Source organism: Acartia tonsa, chromosome 3, assembly GCF_053477335.1.
Source record: "Acartia tonsa isolate MP-2025a chromosome 3, ASM5347733v1, whole genome shotgun sequence".
NCBI lineage: Eukaryota > Metazoa > Arthropoda > Copepoda > Calanoida > Acartiidae > Acartia > Acartia tonsa.
Window position 1 is genome coordinate 57,051,165 of NC_137262.1, and position 18,508 is coordinate 57,069,672.

The 18,508-nt window shown below is 31.8% G+C and overlaps 1 protein-coding gene across 3 annotated transcripts; it reads left to right on the forward strand.

Moving 5' to 3' along the window:
* The first annotated feature begins 3,642 nt into the window (after positions 1-3,642).
* On the forward strand, positions 3,643-17,183 carry wds (WD repeat-containing protein wds). 3 transcript variants are annotated; one of them, XR_013877830.1, is made up of 11 exons: positions 3,643-3,807; positions 5,669-5,769; positions 7,761-7,832; positions 11,085-11,224; positions 11,990-12,120; positions 13,177-13,279; positions 13,723-13,814; positions 14,427-14,558; positions 14,965-15,179; positions 16,174-16,236; positions 17,005-17,183. XR_013877830.1 is itself a non-coding variant. In XM_080154627.1 (10 exons), exons 1-9 carry the CDS (start codon positions 3,792-3,794, stop codon positions 15,159-15,161), a joined length of 984 nt encoding a protein of 327 aa, XP_080010753.1. In that variant the 5' UTR covers positions 3,643-3,791; the 3' UTR covers positions 15,162-15,179; positions 16,174-17,183. The 3 variants fall into 3 exon arrangements, 2 of the variants coding, with proteins under 2 accessions (XP_080010753.1, XP_080010752.1); XM_080154627.1 differs by having other exon boundaries at positions 16,174-17,183; XM_080154626.1 differs by lacking the exons at positions 16,174-16,236; positions 17,005-17,183 and having other exon boundaries at positions 14,965-15,657.
* The last annotated feature ends 1,325 nt before the right edge of the window (positions 17,184-18,508 follow it).

Below are 18,508 nucleotides of genomic sequence, written 5' to 3' on the forward strand. Positions count from 1 at the left end.
TATTTGCTGGATTTTAGAAACGTTACAAGTTTAGTTTTAAAGGTGATATTATAGGGGAATGTTTACAAACATCAGAATGACCGATAGGCATTTATATAAAAGGTCTTTTAGTCTGATTTTAATTCGTTTTAATAGACAAGTGAAATCTAATTTAACTTGCTGAAAAGGCCTCCTTACACAATATTAATAATCTTATTTTTAAGAAGCAGCCTTAAAGTTTTTGTTCAATTTTCATATCCTTACTTTTTTGTTTATTTAATATTTTCTGCAGTTGCATGTATGCAACAGTTGGCTATACAAGCATGTCTAAATCCGCAAAAGCGAAGCATTATACATTAAGAGATATAAGTTTTCCGGAATTTTAATGTAGGGAGGAGATTTGAAATCTGCATCAAATTTTAAGGATTTTTTATAAAAATTCGTTTTGTATAATTCTTTATCTAAAAGCGGAAATACATATTAAGTTAATTAATTTTGACTAATAGGATAGGTGGATTTTAAACTACCTGCGCTCTAATTGGTTGAATGATGTACGACATCCAATCAGAGCGCTGATTTTTTAAATCCACCAATCACGGATGCCAAAATTAATTAACTTAATTTGTATTTCCGCTTTTAGATAAAGAATTATACAAAAAACGAATTTTATAAAAAATCCTTAAAATTTGATGCAAATTTCAAATCTCCTCCCTACATTAAAATTCCGGAAAACTTATATCTCTTATTATACATCAGAGAAAGTTCTAATAAAAGAAACATAAGAATATGAAGTAGAAACACTTGTATTTAGATGACAAATATAATTTTAATCTCAACAAAAACTCGTTTGTGTCATAAAACTGCATATAATACAAGATGCTACATTCATAACACATTGCCCAATCTTCCTTGAACGTATTTTTTGTTGCAACATAAATATGCTTCAAATTTCGCTCTTTTTATGCGTTATTGTTACAGGAATATCTGAAATCGCTTTATTGGTGATAACAGCTTTCTATTATAGATAGACAAACTAAACTAATAAATAGAAAAGACATGCTTTTAAAAATAACAAACATAACATACACTGCAAGTGTATATAGGGCCTCTTTATTCAAGAGTTGCAGCTATTCTTTTAGTTTTTTTAAAATTCTTTTTATATAAAATAGTAAGGATTTTAAATCTGCAGCTTAAGATTTCAAGAACTATTAGTATTAAACCGACTAAATACTAAATTTCAGGGAAGCTTTACTTAGGTGTGAATTATATGTTCAGTCTTTAAATATATGTGAGTTATGAACAAAAAGTTATTACTAATACATTTGCTTGATGTGTTATTAGCGGATGCACCACTAGCAGAAAATAGCCTTAAACCATGACCTATGTGAAGCTTCACTAAACTGGAGAACTCAATCGGTGCAGTAGTTATCAGAATATTATATTGTTTTACTTTAGGATTAGCTGTTCTTTGTAATTTCATGGACATAATTGTTCTTGTTTTATTAAGTCATAAAATATCCCTACAGTATTTAGGATAGGGTTGGACCGGATACTTATTGGCCGGATATCCGGCTGACTTATAATGCCAGATATCCGGTGCCGGCCAGATATCTGGACAACGTTCGATATCCGGCCGGATAACCGGATATCCGACATTAAAAATTAGTCTGATATCCGGTATCCGGATAGTTTCAATATCCGGTATCCGACCGGATAGTTTCAATATCCGGTATCCGAACGGATAGTTTCAATATCTGGTATCCGGCTGGATATTAAAAATTGCCGGATATCCGGCCCAACCCTTATTTAGAAGTCCTCAGTTTGTTTAATTTTTCTCCTCTTGATATCTATTATAACAGTACAGTAATACAGGGATCAGGGAAAGGACAATGAATAATAAATTAATCTTACCTTAAATGCATTTATGAAAATACTATTAGAAGCTTGTAAAGATTAAGAGGAAGAAAGGGGTGTATATTAATTTATTGATCTGTTATTTTCGCTCCATCTTTGTTATGATTGTGTCTTTAAAGTCACCTAACTGTGTTATAACAGTAGAAAATTAATTCGAATGTATAAATAAATCTGCTGTGACACTTATGCTTTTGAAGAAGCTTTGAAACCGCTCAAAGCGTTTTGTTTGTGTCCCCTTGGGCATAATGCTAGTTAATCCATAGAGTTAACTTAACTCTCTTTATTTACTTTAATTTAAAGTAGTTAACTTTTGAACTTAAATTATAATAAGATTTTAAACTTAAAGATAAAGGTAATAATATGTCCATATAAACAGGGATCTTAAGGAATAAGACAATGGAAGATAAATTATTGTATACCACAAAGATGATAAACAAAATTACCTTTCTGAAAATTAAAAGGGGGGGGGGGGCGAAAGTGACACTTTTTGAAACCAAAACTAAAAGTCAACAAAGGATCTCAACTAAAAAAAGAGTTACAGGTCTGAGATTTTGCATGGCAGTTGCTTTATAGGGGTAAAATATGGAACTGTGAAGAAACGGCGGCGCAACCGCCGAAAACCACCGTTTCCCGCCGAAATTTTTTTTGCCTTTTCTCGGCGGTTTTCGGCGGTTGCGACACCGTTTCTTCACAGTTCCATACTGTACCCCTATAAAGCAACTGCCATGCAAAATGTCAGACCTGTAACTCTTTTTTTAGTTGAGTTCCTTTGACTTTTAGTTTTGGTTTCAAAAAGTGTCACTTTCGCCCCCCCCCCCCCCCTTAATAGTTGAAAAAAGTGCGGACACTACACGATTTTAACCAACCAATCAGAATAACCATACAAGTACTCGAAGTTTTTAAAACAAATAATGTATTTTTAATCTTTGGGTACTAGTTAAAATTATAGTCCCCTCCCTGAATGAATAAAAAGAATTAAAAATATGTACATTTATACAACAATTTGTCTTCCACTTAAGTTACTTAATGTTTATATGTTAAGTCTATAACTTATTAGTCTAGTATCAAAGCTAAGTAAGCGTTTTAACTGTCAGTGTCATCCTAGCTATGTAAACATTAATACTATTCCTTTTACATCTTGAAAATATAACATCTAGTTATTTATATAAATGAATTGTTGTGTTTTGGAATAGCTATTGTGTTTTTTCCCCATCATAGATCCTATTTAGAGAAAATATTATATATTATATAGTTTTTAAAGCCTAGGGTATTAGAGTCCTGTTAAAAAGGAAATATTTTATGAATTTAAGATTCTAAATTTTTAATAGTAAAAATGCTTGTTTTTAAGAATCCAACTATATTTTACATCTTAAGAATAAGCTATTTCAATATGCTGCTATCCATTAACGTAAAATATTATGAATTCATTAACATTTTGTGATTTTTTGTACCTGAAAAACTAACAAATACGCTTAAAAACAACTTAATATCTTCTAAATCTAGAAGACTTTTTTTTATAATTATTTATGTAATAACTAAAAGCATTTATAAAAATGATTACGGGTATTACCAGTTTCATTTAATCGCCTCTTAAGGGGCGTTTCGTTGATTTTCACAGTAGCCTTTCTCCTATTTCTAGTTGTGAAAATACGCCGAAATGCCCCTTAAGAGGCAAAGTCACGAAACAGACATTTCCCAAAATAACTATTAAATTCATTATTACCTATTATAAATATGTTTTATTATATTTCAGAGAAGAATGCTATTCAAATAGTGATTAAAATTGATGTCTCAGAAATTAAAAACCAAGTAGTGTGAGATTTAAAAATCTTCCAAGTGAAATAAACAAAAATCTTCGGAACACTTAATTGTGATTTTATTTAAAAACAGTTTTCAAAATGGCTTCGGGACCAGGCAAAGTTATCAAGTTGATAGTCAAGTCTAGATGCCTCTAGTGGCATTTCAAATATGTCTATGTTACGTTGATGTATAATATATGTTGCGTTGAACTCTACGTAAAAGTAAAAAAATCGTTAGCGAGATCCTTCGGTACAAACAAACAGACAGACAAACAAACATCCTGTTACTTTATTATAAGGATAAAAATACATTTGCCAGTAGCAAAACTACCATATAAGTCTTGCTGGTTTGTTTGTCTGTAATGCTGTTTCTCCTCTTGTTTTTTTTTGCTTATCATATTTGTGATTTATTTTCCTGTTTTATTCCACAAATGTATGGATTTACATATTTATTACCTAGGGTAAAGCGGGGCGATCTCGGTTTTGAGGTGAAGTCGGTATTTTTTTGACCACCTTCATTAAATGACATTTTTCTCCATGTTCTAATCGACTGACAGAAAAAAACATAAAATCAAATTTGTTCCTTATTAAATTGCCTACAAAAAAGTATAAAATGAAATTTTTGTGAGATGAATTTTTAGGGTACTTATTGGGTCTTAAAGTCGGACGACAAAAAATTTTTTTTTCGATTTTTTTGCTTCGGTCGGAGAAACGGTAAGTTGGACAAAAACTGGTAAGAGCTAGAGCTTAGACGTCTTCAGGGGACTTATTAAGAATCTATTAGGCTATCCATTTCCGTTTAAAACTTTAAAAAAGCTTGAATAGTTTTTTCTTAAATCGACTAAAAGTGAAGCGGGGCGAATTCGGTTTTTTCACTTTTTATACTAACTTTTTCAATTTTATATAAAAAAGTGAAATTTTCGAGAAAAAAAGTCAAATTTCTCGTACTTAGAAAAAATTTATTTTTTTTTGTAGAAAAAATTGTCTGATCTTCATAATTTTTTTTGGGAATGCTCTTTATTACATTTAGCAACTTTAACCTTTAGGGCATGCTGTAATTAAATCACTATGTCATAGGTTTTATGAAGCTGGAAAATCGACCACAGATTTTGCCAAACTTTTCTCTTTTTTTCAACTTGATTTTTTTAGGAAATTTTGCTAATAGAACTAATTTTTTTTGGCCAAATCTATTCAAAATTGCCTGAATTTTAAGGATCAGGCCTTTAAAGTCATAAAAAGTTATTTTTTCTAGTAGTATTTTTATGTTTTTTATCAAAAAAATTTTCGAAAAAAAAAGTCAAATTTCGCGTACTTCGGAAAAATTATTTTTTTTGGTAGAAAAAATTGACCTATCTTAATAAATTTTTTTGTGCATACTCTTTATTACATTTAGCAACTTTTACCTTTTGGGCATGCTGTAATAAAATCAATACGTCATCGATTTTTTGAAGCTTGAAAATGCCCTACCGACTTCGCCTCAAGGCGGGGCGAAGTCGGTGCCATTTTAGAGATCAATTTTGACAAACTTCCCAATGTCCTAGGTTTACGTCCCTTTAGGACCTGATCGACTTTTCCGAGATCTTTCTACTGGTCTTGGTCCCATTTAAAAAAAATAATTTTTACGATTTGCAGGTTCAAAAAACCGAAAAAAAGACCGAGTTCGCCCCGCTTTACCCTACATGTTTTATTTCTTTTTTTGTTAGTTAAGTCTTTTCCCCTTTTATCGTTGTTTTACGTCCTTTTCAGGGAGGGAGGGGACATTGGACTATTAATTACACTGGTACCCAAACACTTTTATTAAACTTTGATTTGTTGGTTAGAAACTACTAGGGCTCAAACTTTCAAACCAATGACTTTAATCTCTATTAGGAATAATCTTATTTATCATCATCTGGAATGTTAACCAATTTATCCTCCATTGTCTTATCCCCTAATATCCCTGATTGCAACACAACTTGCTAACTCTGACACCATAGGTACGGGGTCAGGTAACCCATCAGCCCCTCCCGCCAGTAAATCCCAGTCAAATCTGAAGCCAAATTATCAACTCAAGTTCACATTAGCCGGACACAACAAGGTTATACTATGAGTGTTCATTTAAAACTATCAAATATTTTAAAAGGGGTAGTTGCACGAAATGCATTTGAACTTAATTTAGTGAACTGCATATTTTTACCTGGTCAATGGTTTAAATTACAACTATATGGCATATATTTTAAAGAATTTTAATATTTACCACGTAGTTTTTAAAATATTAAGACTTAAAAATCGCATTTTGTGATAAATGCAATTTATATTAAATACTAGGGTAAGGGGGGGGAAGTTTCGGTAAGGGGCTATTCTCGGTAATTTCGACCTACCTTCATTAAATGACCTTTTTCTCCATGTTCCTTTCAAATGACAGAAAAAAAACATAAAAGCAAATTTGTTCCTTATTAAATTGCCTACAAAAAAGTATAAAATGATTTTTTTGTGAGATGAATATTAAGGGTACTTATTGGGTCTCAAAGTCGGACAAAAAATTTTTTTTTTCCAAAAATTTTTTAGTAGGTGTGTAAAGATCGACCTACACAAAAATTGGTAAGACCTAGAGCTGATCTGAAAAACTTTTTGAACTAGAAATTGCCCGCTTTTTCCAAATCCGTTGAGAGCTTTAAAATCGGGTTAATATTTTTTTCAAAAATGACCAAAGTTGGCGCCGGGGGAAAAATCGGTAATTTCAAAAGAAATTAAAATTCAACTTTTAAGGTCATGTTTTTATGTTTTCTTTTGTCAAATCTATTATTCCATATGGACTTTTTAAGAATTAGGCCTAAAAATGAATAGAACAGATAAAAAACAAAAAAAAAATTAATTTTATTTTTTGAATCAAAATTTTGCGAGGAAAAAATCAAAATTTCTGGTCCTTTGAAAAAAAAAATATTTTTGACATAGGAGGAATAGTCCGATCTTTATGAATTTTTTTGTGGTTAATCCCAATCACCTATACTAATTATGATTTATTACGCTTGTTTGGTCTTTTGGCCTTTTTTCATAGATTTTTTTAAGGTTAAAATGTAGTCAAGATTTTTTGCAAAGATGACACTTTTGCTTCAAATTCAATTTTTGAGGTCAATTTTTAATCAATTTTCATGTTTTTTTGGGCTAAATCTATAGTTCAATGTGAGCTTTTTTAGGATCAGGCCTAAAAAGTAATAAAATACGTTTTTTTCTTATATTAATTTTAAGTTTTTTAAAAAAAATTTTTCGAAAAAAAAAATCGAAAATTCGTGTCTTTCAAAAAAATTCATTTTTAACATAGAAGGAATAGTCCGATCACTATGAAACTTTTTGTGGATAATCCCTATAACCTATACTAATTATGATTATTTATGTTCGACTGGCCGTTTGGCCGTTTTTCATCGATTTTTTTTAGGTTGAAAAAAATTACCGATATTTCCCCCGGTGGTGGGGAAATATCGGTAACTTTTTTGCGGTCAATTTCGGCAAACTTCTAAAAGTCCTAGGATAATGTCCTTTTAGGACCTGATAGTCCTTTCCGTAAGCTTTCTACTGGTCTTGGTTTCATTTGAAAATATTAATATTTACCCCATTTTTTTTCAAAAAAACCGAAAAAAAACCGAAATTTCCCCCCCCTTACCCTAGCTTATTTTCACAAATAGCATGACGACTAATATAGTGATGTCTATACTAATTGCTTGTTATTTATTGTAATACAAAATTAAAAAGTTTGTGGGTAGATTTGTAACTTTTGCTTGAATTTTTTTCTTCTGAAATGCACTGCATACAACTATCCCTTTTGTTTTACTGACATCTAGTTCTTTTATGATTCTTTTTATGCATATATTTTTTACTTCATATTTTCTGTCCGTGTGTAACACTTTTTAAATTGGCATATCTTTTTTTTTCGTATATATTTCAGTCCTCATTGAAAAAAGACAAAATTGTCTTCTAGTTTTATCTTATATTTTTCATTTTACTGCAGAAGATTAATGTGATAAAATATGATTTTGAATTTTCCTGTAAATTACCTAGCAATTTTGGATGAACACTCATTTTAAAAAATAGGCTGTGAGTTCTATAAAGTTCAGTCCGAATGGAGAGTGGTTAGCGAGCAGCTCGGCTGATAAACTAATAAAGGTGAGATACACTGGTAGATTGGTGGATAGATAGAAGATAGATAGATAAATGGATATATAGATGGATAGAAATGTACTCTAGACCAATAGGTAGTATGAACTATTATTTTACAAGTATATAAAATATGGATTAATAGCGCATAGATGCATAGATAGATGACTAGTTATTAGATATCCTAAGTGAAATTTTCTTGTTTTAAGCTAAAGATTTAGATGACTACTGCTGAACCGATTGAGATCTCCAATCTAGGGAATCTTCACCAAGTCCATTAATGATTTTAGGCTATTTTATTTTAAGATATTATTCTTGGGGCGGATTTAGGCTAATTTTTCAATCTTATATAGGGCCCCTAGATGCTAGGGGCACAGTCACTAGTGCACTATATAGGACCTATAATTAGACAGTTTGTAGAAAAAGGCAGCAGACTAAATCATTACCACAAAACTTTGATTTTAATTGAAAATAATCAATATATATCTCTGGTAAAGTACAAATAGTTGCATTAAATCACGTGTATAAATAAAACACAAGTCAACTACCTTCTTATTTCTATTTCCATTACTTTATTTTGTGTTTATCAATAAAGAATACTTGTTTCGACAATTTTTGTAATGAAATACATAAAAAAAGATTTTTCTACGCAGAAATTAGTAAGGAGGGTAAGAAATTGGCCTTAAATATCAAGATGCAACCTAAAGCTAAATTAGATTGTTTTTTCACCAAAAAAACCTTTGTTGAAATATAATTTTAACTTAATTATTGGGATTGTGCTCTTTCCAAAGTGTCGAGGAGAGGGTGGGGTGAGGTTAACCATACAAAAATAAATATATCTATAAAAATTTAATTTCCATCTTCCAAAAAAAAATTTAAGGGAGGTCTGAAATCTGGTTCATTGACGTTTTAAAGATTTTGCCTGAACTATGATCTATGCAATGTACTTTGATTCTATTTATTTATGAGGCCCACTTGTCATTGATTTACTTCTCATGGACACAGGGATACATTAATTTCTTAATTTTAAAAGTACAATACCTTTTACTTTTAATGTGTCAAGTTCAACAGCTAAGGATAGCATGTCTTCTATTATGTTTTAACGGTCTGCTTATTAGGTAAAATAATAGTTGTAGATTATACATTGGATAATGTGACAGGGGAAAATTTTTCGTCAATTTAGGTTGCTATTTCCCCTGTCATTTATTGGTCAGTCTGTTTATCCAGTAGGAGGATAGGAAATGGAGTAAAGGAGGACGGGTCGTTATTTCATCCTGCTACAAGGTTCACTTTTTTAGAGGACATTATAAGATTCAAGTAATAATAAATCCAATAGTGAAGTAATACCGAGCAGACAACCAACCATATGTTGGCACGACATTTAATTGTATTTGTTTGGGCCTTTGTATTGGCCAGGGCATTCCTCCATTTCTTTTCCATGAATGTCACCCGTTGGGTTAAGTATCAATGATGTTTTAACTTGTTTATATTGGGAATGGATGTAGAATATACGTGGATTTTATGACAATGGGAAAATTGTCGTCAATTAAGGTTGCTATTTCCTCTGTTATCTATTGGTCAATTCGTTCTTTAAGTAGGAGTGGAGTGGATGGCTTAAATGGGATGGAGGAAGGGTATCTTTATTTTAGCCTGCTGTGTGTTACACTTTAGTAGAGAACATTAAAATTAGTAATACTAAATCCATTATATTGGGGGGAGGGGGATGGCACTATCCCTTTATTCCTGATTATTTTCGCATTCAATGATTGTGACCAATATTTTATTTATTATACCAAAATGTGAGAATATATTTATATAAGAATATTGTTTTTATTTTATTTTAATGAAAAATAAGGTAATCACTTGATTAAAATTCAGTGATTCGCTGTTTTTTTTATAAGAATTTTTTTAGATAAGAGTAACCTACAAGAGAAGGAAGTTTTCACAATCTTTTTGAATTTGATAAAACAAAGTTTAAAAGAAGAAAAAAAATTTAAAAAGAAGAAAAATAATTGAAAATATAAAAATTGATAAAAATATATAAAAACATAAAAAACATTAAAATTAACAAAAAATATGAAAAGTAGAATCCAATCGGTTCAGTGGTTACCGAGATCTTAAGCTTTAGACGGACGGACGGACAGACATCATTCTACTTTGTATTATAGATTTATAGCATGATTACAAGTGCTCTCATACAGAATACCTTGCTGAAACGCCGCCACCATTTTTGAAAAACATGTAAAAGGAAAAGGGGTTGTAGGAAAAAAAAACTACCTCTATTTTCAGTTTACTTTGAAAGTATTAGTGCTCAAAAGTCTCTTTGTGTGAAATGACTTGAAAACACCATTTAATATTTATTATCTAGGTATACATTACAGGTAGCTTATGATGGTAAATTTGAGAAGACCATATCTGGACACAAGCTTGGTATAAGTGATGTGGCCTGGTCCACTATATACTATCTATCTATCTACTTTAGGTATGGGGAGCTTATGATGGTAAATTTGAGAAGACCATATCTGGACACAAGCTGGGTATCAGTGAAGTGGCATGGTCCACTATTTACTATCTATCTATCTATCTACTATAGGTATGGGGAGCTTATGATGGTAAATTTGAGAAGACCATATCTGGACACAAGCTGGGTATCAGTGAAGTGGCATGGTCCACTATTTACTATCTATCTATCTATCTACTATAGGTATGGGGAGCTTATGATGGTAAATTTGAGAAGACCATATCAGGACACAGGCTGGGTATCAGTGAAGTGGCCTGGTCCACTATATACTATCTATCTATCTATCTACTATAGGTATGGGGAGCTTATGGTGGTAAATTTGAGAATATCTGGACACAAGCTGGGTATTAGTGAAGTGGCCTGGTCCACTATATACTATCTATCTATCTACCATAGGTATGGGGAGCTTATGATGGTAAATTTGAGAAGACCATATCTGGACACAAGCTGGGTATCAGTGAAGTGGCCTGGTCCACTATATACTATCATCTATCTATCTATCTATCTATCTACTATAGGTATGGGGAGCTTATGATGGTAAATTTGAGAAGACCATATCTGGACACAAGCTGGGTATTAGTGAAGTGACATGGTCCACTATATACTATCTATCTATCTATCTACTATAGGTATGGGGAGCATATGATGGTAAATTTGAGAAGACCATATCTGGACACAAGCTTGGTATTAGTGAAGTGGCCTGGTCCACTATATACTATATATCTATCTATCTACTATAGGTATGGGGAGCTTATGATGGTAAATTTGAGAAGACCATATCTGGACACAAGCTGGGTATTAGTGATGTGGCCTGGTCCAGTGACAGCAGGCTCCTTGTGTCCGCTAGTGATGATAAAACTCTCAAAATATGGGAGCTAAGGTCAGTTTTCTTTAATACGTTATCTTATTAGCTGGCTATAAAACTTTGGGTACTTTTTTTTAAAATTTTGATAGTTTGGTTTCATACTAGAATGATGCATCCACAAAGTTTTCTAACAGTTATATTAATTTTAAGAATTGGGTAACTTTGTTTATTATCATTTGGGGTTATACCTCTTGAGATCCCTGGAATACAGAAACTTATACCTATTTAAAAGTCAGAAACCCTGCAGGGAGTTTATTTATCTTTTATTGACCTATCGCTTGTTTTTGGTTGCTACGTCTTTTCTATAAATAATTCTGGTTTTTTTTCATTAACATTAAGAATTTTAAAAAAATTACAATTTTTAGTTCTGATTTGGTAAAATCCATCTAGGAAAATCCGAATTCATACGTTATTTGTAAAAACAAAAATTCAATGATCGAAATTTACGACTGGTAAATCCAATTTTTTTTTTCAAAGGTCCTTTAATCATTACCTTACAGAAATGTTTTAATCATTGCACACAAGCTCAAATCATTATTTTTCCTCTATGCAAAAAATTACATGTCTTTCATTATAATTTGTTTATTAGAAGACGAAGAAAGTCCCTCAATGACGCCATAAAAATGAGGGTTGTGGAGAGGGGGAGTGGGGAAGAAAACCCCTAAAAGAGATGGATAAACCCTCGTTTTTATGACGTAACATGCTGATTTTTTGAGGGACTTTCTTCGTCTTCGTTTATTTTTATAAAAGGAAAGTACATCATAATAATTTTTTATCTAGTTCTGGTAAATGTTTGAAGACATTGAAAGGACACTCCAACTACGCGTTTTGTTGCAACTTCAACCCTCAATCCAACCTGGTCGTTTCTGGGTCCTTTGACGAGTCTGTCAAAATATGGGATGTTAGGACAGGTACTTCTTTCTGTTTATTAATAGAAATAGAAGAGTAGAAGAATATTCTGAACCCTTTTTTCGTCAAATCTAAGAGAGAACATTCCTAGCAGACAAAAGTATTGTTTACTTTCGACTCAAGCTGATGTGGATTCTTAAAAAATGATAGACTCGCTATTCGATAGTGAGGCAAAATTATTTTTGTGAAAAATCATCCAAAAGCACATTAAAAATCTACAAAAATTAAACAAAATCATATGTTAATAACCCTCTTAAGATTTTATTTCATTTTTGTAAATTTTTTTATTCGATTTTGGAGGATTTTTCACAAAAATAATTTTGCCTCACCAGCGAGTTGCCAGCCTAACTTTTTTTTTAAGAATCCAACTTTGTTTCAAGCTTTCAAATTGTAAACGAAATTTTTGGGCAATTAATTCTGATTCCGCAAAGCTTTCTACTAAGAAAATATACTGTTAACAGCTGACTTTTATGTATGTATGAAATGAAAAAAAACATGCCTTCGTAGGAAAATGTGTACATAATTTCAACCAATGAGATCCAATGTAAATTCCGATGCGATTCTCCTATTGGCTCAATCAGACATTCCCTCTCTTTCTTAGTACCTTTATTTGTTTATTATAGCGATGCTTTTTATAATTAAGACATGTACGTCATAACATCACTGCCGTTTACTTTCATTAGTAAACCACTTTTTAATTCGAAATTCCGGTCGTTCAGTAAGCTCTTCTAAAAGGAAACTTAATTTTCTCAGCTGCTATTAAAGTTATAATGCTGTTTTTTTTGTGAAGTTTGTCTACATCATAAGGTATTATTAACTTCTGTCGACCCATCGGTAACGCTCTAGGTGACAATTAACTTTCTAAAGCGAACTCAGCTCCTATTAAAGATAGGCACCAGAAAAAGATTCCTCTATTTAATGAACATTTATTCTATAACTTTAATTGTCTTACTTTATCGTTTCAAAGATTATAGTGGAAATATTAAACGAACACACATTGACAATTGTCAATTTATGACAATTTATTATAGGTGTTATTATCCTTGCTTATTTTCTAGGAAAATGTTTGAAAACGCTGCCTGCGCACTCTGATCCTGTAAGCGCTGTTCATTTCAACAGAGATGGCAGTCTCATTGTTTCTGGAAGCTATGATGGCCTTTGCAGGATTGTGTTTATACATTAAAGCAAAAGAATAGACGGGTTATATGTAACTCTACCTTCGAGGTAGAAGGTACCCTGTGCCGACTTTTGATTGGATCTTAGAATATCAGCCAAATGCGTCGTAAATATTAGTTTAAAAACAGCCAAGTTGCTAGAAAAGAGCAGAAAGCAATTTGCTAGTAGCACCTCTTGGGCCAGTTAGTTGTCTGGGTTATTCATTTATTCTTTACACTTTACGAGCGGCTGCTCCTCTTACATTGTTGGGCATGTTAAAAGGGACTGAGGGAAAATATAAAACTAGTACATTACTGTCCTTGAATCATAATAAATTTTTTTATTAATGCTCCAGGGGAGAAAATTTATATATGTGAGATAAGCTTCTTAAACTTGTTGTGAAAATTCCTATAACCAACTTATCTATGTATAAACTATAAAAATGTGTACAGAATATGGGACACAGCGTCTGGTCAGTGTTTGAAAACCCTTATAGACGATGATAATCCACCAGTTAGCTTTGTCAAGTTCTCACCCAATGGTATGTATCCATCTATTGTTTCTGATTCTATATTTTTTGTTTATCTATCTAATTTTCCACAACCCAATTGTGTGTTGGGAGTTCCCCCACCCCCTTATTTGTTTTTTATTTTAAAAAGATTTCTTGGTAGGGCCATATTTTCTGTTTTAGGGGGTTGGAGTTACCCCACTTCCAAGAAAATAGCTTAAAACTACCGCAGTTGCAATATATATATTCCATTCGGTTTATCGGTTACTGAAATCATAAGCTACAGATTGACTCACGGACATACACACATCATTCTACTCTGTATCAGCTGATTTTGACGGTTATTTGAGGATAACTTTTGATAGGGTCAATATTTTCAAAAATAGTTTTTTGATTCTTAATCTACTCTTTAAGACGAATTCAGGAAGGCATATAAAGCCATATTTTGAAAGAAAATGAAATTTCTCCCCCATGGGGGACCCTTCCCCTTTTTTTTTGTGAAAATCGGAATTGACATATTGCTGAAAAAAAGGTACCAGAACACTTTTTTGGTATCAATAGTCATATTATCAAAAAAGAAATTGGTTAGAATTGCGCGCCAAATTCGTTTGCATTTTGAGTCGGTCTAATATACATGTTATTAAGGTAAATATATCCTGGCGGCCACCCTGGATAATACTCTCAAACTATGGGACTACAGTAAAGGAAAATGTTTGAAGACGTACACCGGCCACAAGAATGAAAAATACTGCATTTTTGCCAATTTTAGCGTTACAGGTACTACTACGTGTTTTATGCAATGCAATATTCGTCGATTCCTTGTCTGATAAGGTTCGATTTTACCCAAGCCAACCTAAAAATATTAAGATTTAGAATGGGAATAGTAGCTTACGCAATAATCCAAAAAATTGTGAGCAAGTCAAGTCCAGTCAAATGCGCTCATTAAGTCTAACTGTTCTTAATGTTAACCAAACGCATAGAATGATTTAAAGCATATTTAAAAACAGTTTGACCAAATAAGCGCATTTGACTGAAATCTTACAATTTTACAGATTATTGCGTTATAAATGTTGTCCATGTTAGGAACTTAAATTGACGTCAACCATCACCCTGTCATTATATCCATATGTATATATTCTAGATACCTATTCATTTTAGATTTAAAGTTTTTATTTAAAATAAGGTGGAAAATGGATAGTTTCTGGGAGCGAAGACAACTTTGTGTACATCTGGAACCTGCAGACGAAGGAGATTGTACAAAAGCTGCAGGGGCACACAGACGTGGTCCTGTGCACCGCCTGCCATCCCACAGAGAACATTATAGCATCCGCCAGCCTAGACAGTGATAAGACTATCAAACTATGGAGATCTGATACATAAATTATTATTTGTAATCAAGTAAGGGATAGGACAATGACTGGTAAATTAATATAACAGTAGAATTCCATACATAATAATTAGGGAGGGGTGGGGGAATTGATTTATCGTTCATTGTCCTATACCTGTGTATATACGTGTAAATTATTCAACTTGCTAGGTTTAGGGACTTAATTCTGGGACTTTAAAATTGTACTAAATTAATTATCTTTCATATTATGTTGTCTGGTTTCAAAACTGTAATATTTCAAAATTTGTTAGTCCTCTTGTGTTGGCATTTAGTTCATTATGCATGAAATATTTTTTTATAGATATCATATACCGATCAACTAAAAGTCGCAATAAAACTGTATTAAAAGTCCAAAAATCATCTGTTAACAAAACAATTTTTAAGATAAGCATAATATCAACAAAAAAACTTGAATACCTATTATAAAAATCATTGCATAAATCATCTAAAAAACAGTAACATTATTAAAAGCATTACCATTGTTTTAAATATTTTTGGCTGATTTTTATTCAGCCCTTAGACAAAATCATATGTTTTTCTAAGAAAATGAGGGAAGCAAATATTTTAATCTACATCCCAATACAAGCTACCAAAGGCAGACTTAACACAATTTAATTACTGGAAAGATTATTGTATCAACCATTCTCTTATTTGTAAAGATCTCAAACCCATCATTACAAGAGTTAAATGATTTGGTATACATAGCAATTTCCGTTCTTTCTCGAACAACAAATCCAACAAAAGTATCAATCCAAGTTTTATTATAACTTTATCTAACTATGACTAGTACTACCCTTTAAAAACCTCTTAAAACTTAACTCAACTTTTTTTAAAATTTAAATGGGTAAATTGTCATTCTATTCAAGTTCGTAAGGATTCTATTCTTGAAATATTTACCAAATATTCGGTTTCACCAGCCCTTGCTTAAATTTTCAATGATTTTCTACAGCTGAGCTACCTTTGGATTCTGCCATATTTGTTTTTGTAAAGTACAACTATCTTCAGGGCTAGATCAATGAAAGAAGAATAATATCTATTTATCGCAACACATTATAGACAGCGTTCCTTGTATATTAAAATGAAAAAAAAATAGAAGATTAAAACCAGTTTTGTTAGCCCCGAGTGTCTGAAGGCACACGCTATCCAAAGTGGTATATTTTTTTTTTTTTTATTATTCGTAGAAAACTCTCTCTAATGCGATGCTATACATGATTTTTCTTTATGGCTGAGAACTGGTTCTTGTCCAGCAGATATTAATCGGTTTAGAAGCCTTACCGGAATAGTTATTTCTCGCATCGTATTATAAACAGCTTTCCGCGGATAATAAGATTAAAACCAGTTTTTTAGCCCCGAGATGCCGAAGGCACGGGCTAATAAAACTGGGTTTAATCTTATGATTGTACATTTCTATAGTCGTAAAAAGCTGGATATAATACGATGCTAGACATAGTTTTTTCGTATGGATGAAAACCGGTTTCTATCCACCGGATTCGAATGAATACGAGAAAACATATTACTCTAGTACAAATTTCGGTCATGATTTTTTTATAGCGAAATTATTCTATAATTAGGGTTAGTTTGTCCTACCGAGTCCGATATATAAAAACCATTAGGTATAATGTTAAATTATGTTTGGTCTTATGGCTTCGAAACAGATTAATATCCGCTGGATTAAAAACGGTTTTCAGCTTTACCGAGAAATCGTGTATAGCATCATATAATAGACAATATTGAACGAATGTCAAAAAAGTATAAAAAAAAACCGAAATTTTGTTTTCTCATGGATAACAAAACAGGTTTATTCTTACAATATTTCATTTTAATATCCCCTGAAAGCTGTCAATTATACCGTGCGATACCAAACATTCTTGAAATTGCTGCGCTACTTATGGACATAATTTCCCTTGTCCTAATATAATATTCATATTTTTATTTATAATGTTTTGTAAAATGTAAAAGTATTAAATAAAATTGTATCATTACTAAAGTTCACAAATACATACCTATCCATCAAACTGTTTTTATTATTAGTTTATTTATTTTGTCAAACGATATTCATGTAATCGAATTTAGTTTATTTAAATATTTTTAATTTTATTAATGTTGGTAAAAAGAAAGTGAAAGTAACCCAATTTTTAGCCAAGATAATAATTGTTTAAGTATAGATGTATAACCCAAACAACTACCTGGGTCCAAGTGGTGGGGACCTTTTTCATTTGTTAACAAATTGCTTTCTGTTCATTTATAGCGACTTGGCTGTGTATATATTTCCGACGTTATTGGATGATATTCAAAAACCCAATTGAAATTTGGCACAGGTTGCCCGCCCCATGAATAGAGTTACATATAGTTAGTAGTGCCCCCTCTATTCTTTTACTTTAATGTCAAGATTAATCGATATTGATAGTTTTTGTTCTGTTAATCGGCGTTCAGTTTTTCATGTTGTAGTTATCATCAACAATGAAACTATTATTAAATGGTTACAGCAGAGATGGAAAAAAACATGTTTTTTTTTAAAGAACAAACCAGTTTGCTTTTTTTGGTTTAAACCAGTTTTTTTTTTTTTTTTTTGCTTAAAACCAGGTTTTTTTTGGTTTTTTAATAATATCCAAATTATAGGCCTGCCCCTCCCCTCTATTTTCTCCCTCCCCCTTTTTCTCACCCCCGAAACGGGGGTGCCCAAATCTGCCCAAAAGGACCCGAAAAAGGGCAGCCCAAAACCGCCCGCCCGATTTGACAACCCTGACTGACAGTTATTTACTGTATTATTTACGTTATTGAAAAGATATAACTGTAAAAATAGACCTTTTTATAAATATTTAAAAAAAAACATTTTAACCATCCCACCTTGTTTTTTTTTTTTAAGTTTTGTTTTTTTGGTTTAAACCACTTTATTTAAACCACGAGGTTTTTTTTATGCAATCTCTGGGTTACAGCATTAGTATCTTGTTGATTTAATGTGTAATGAAACCTTAAAAATGATGTTGTAGAGAGAAACAAGGATTATAACCTGCATAAGTAGCGAAGGTCCCTGTTATGTAATCAAGAACATTTATTCATATGGAAGTTTGTCAAGAAGTTCAATATATGGTCCGAACCGATCCAAGAGGAACTTTTTAAGAAGATTTAATTTTATTTATTTTTTTCAGATATTCAAAGACTTTATACATGATAATGGTAGAATTAAAAGTTCGTATTTGTTTTTTAGAAAAAAATTAAATGAGGTTACTGGCAGTTTACATTAGTTTTTATCTACAGAAGTGGTAAATTTGTTACTCAAAATAGAAGATGAACAATGAACATCAATTTATCTTCCATTGTCTTATCTCCTCTTATGGTT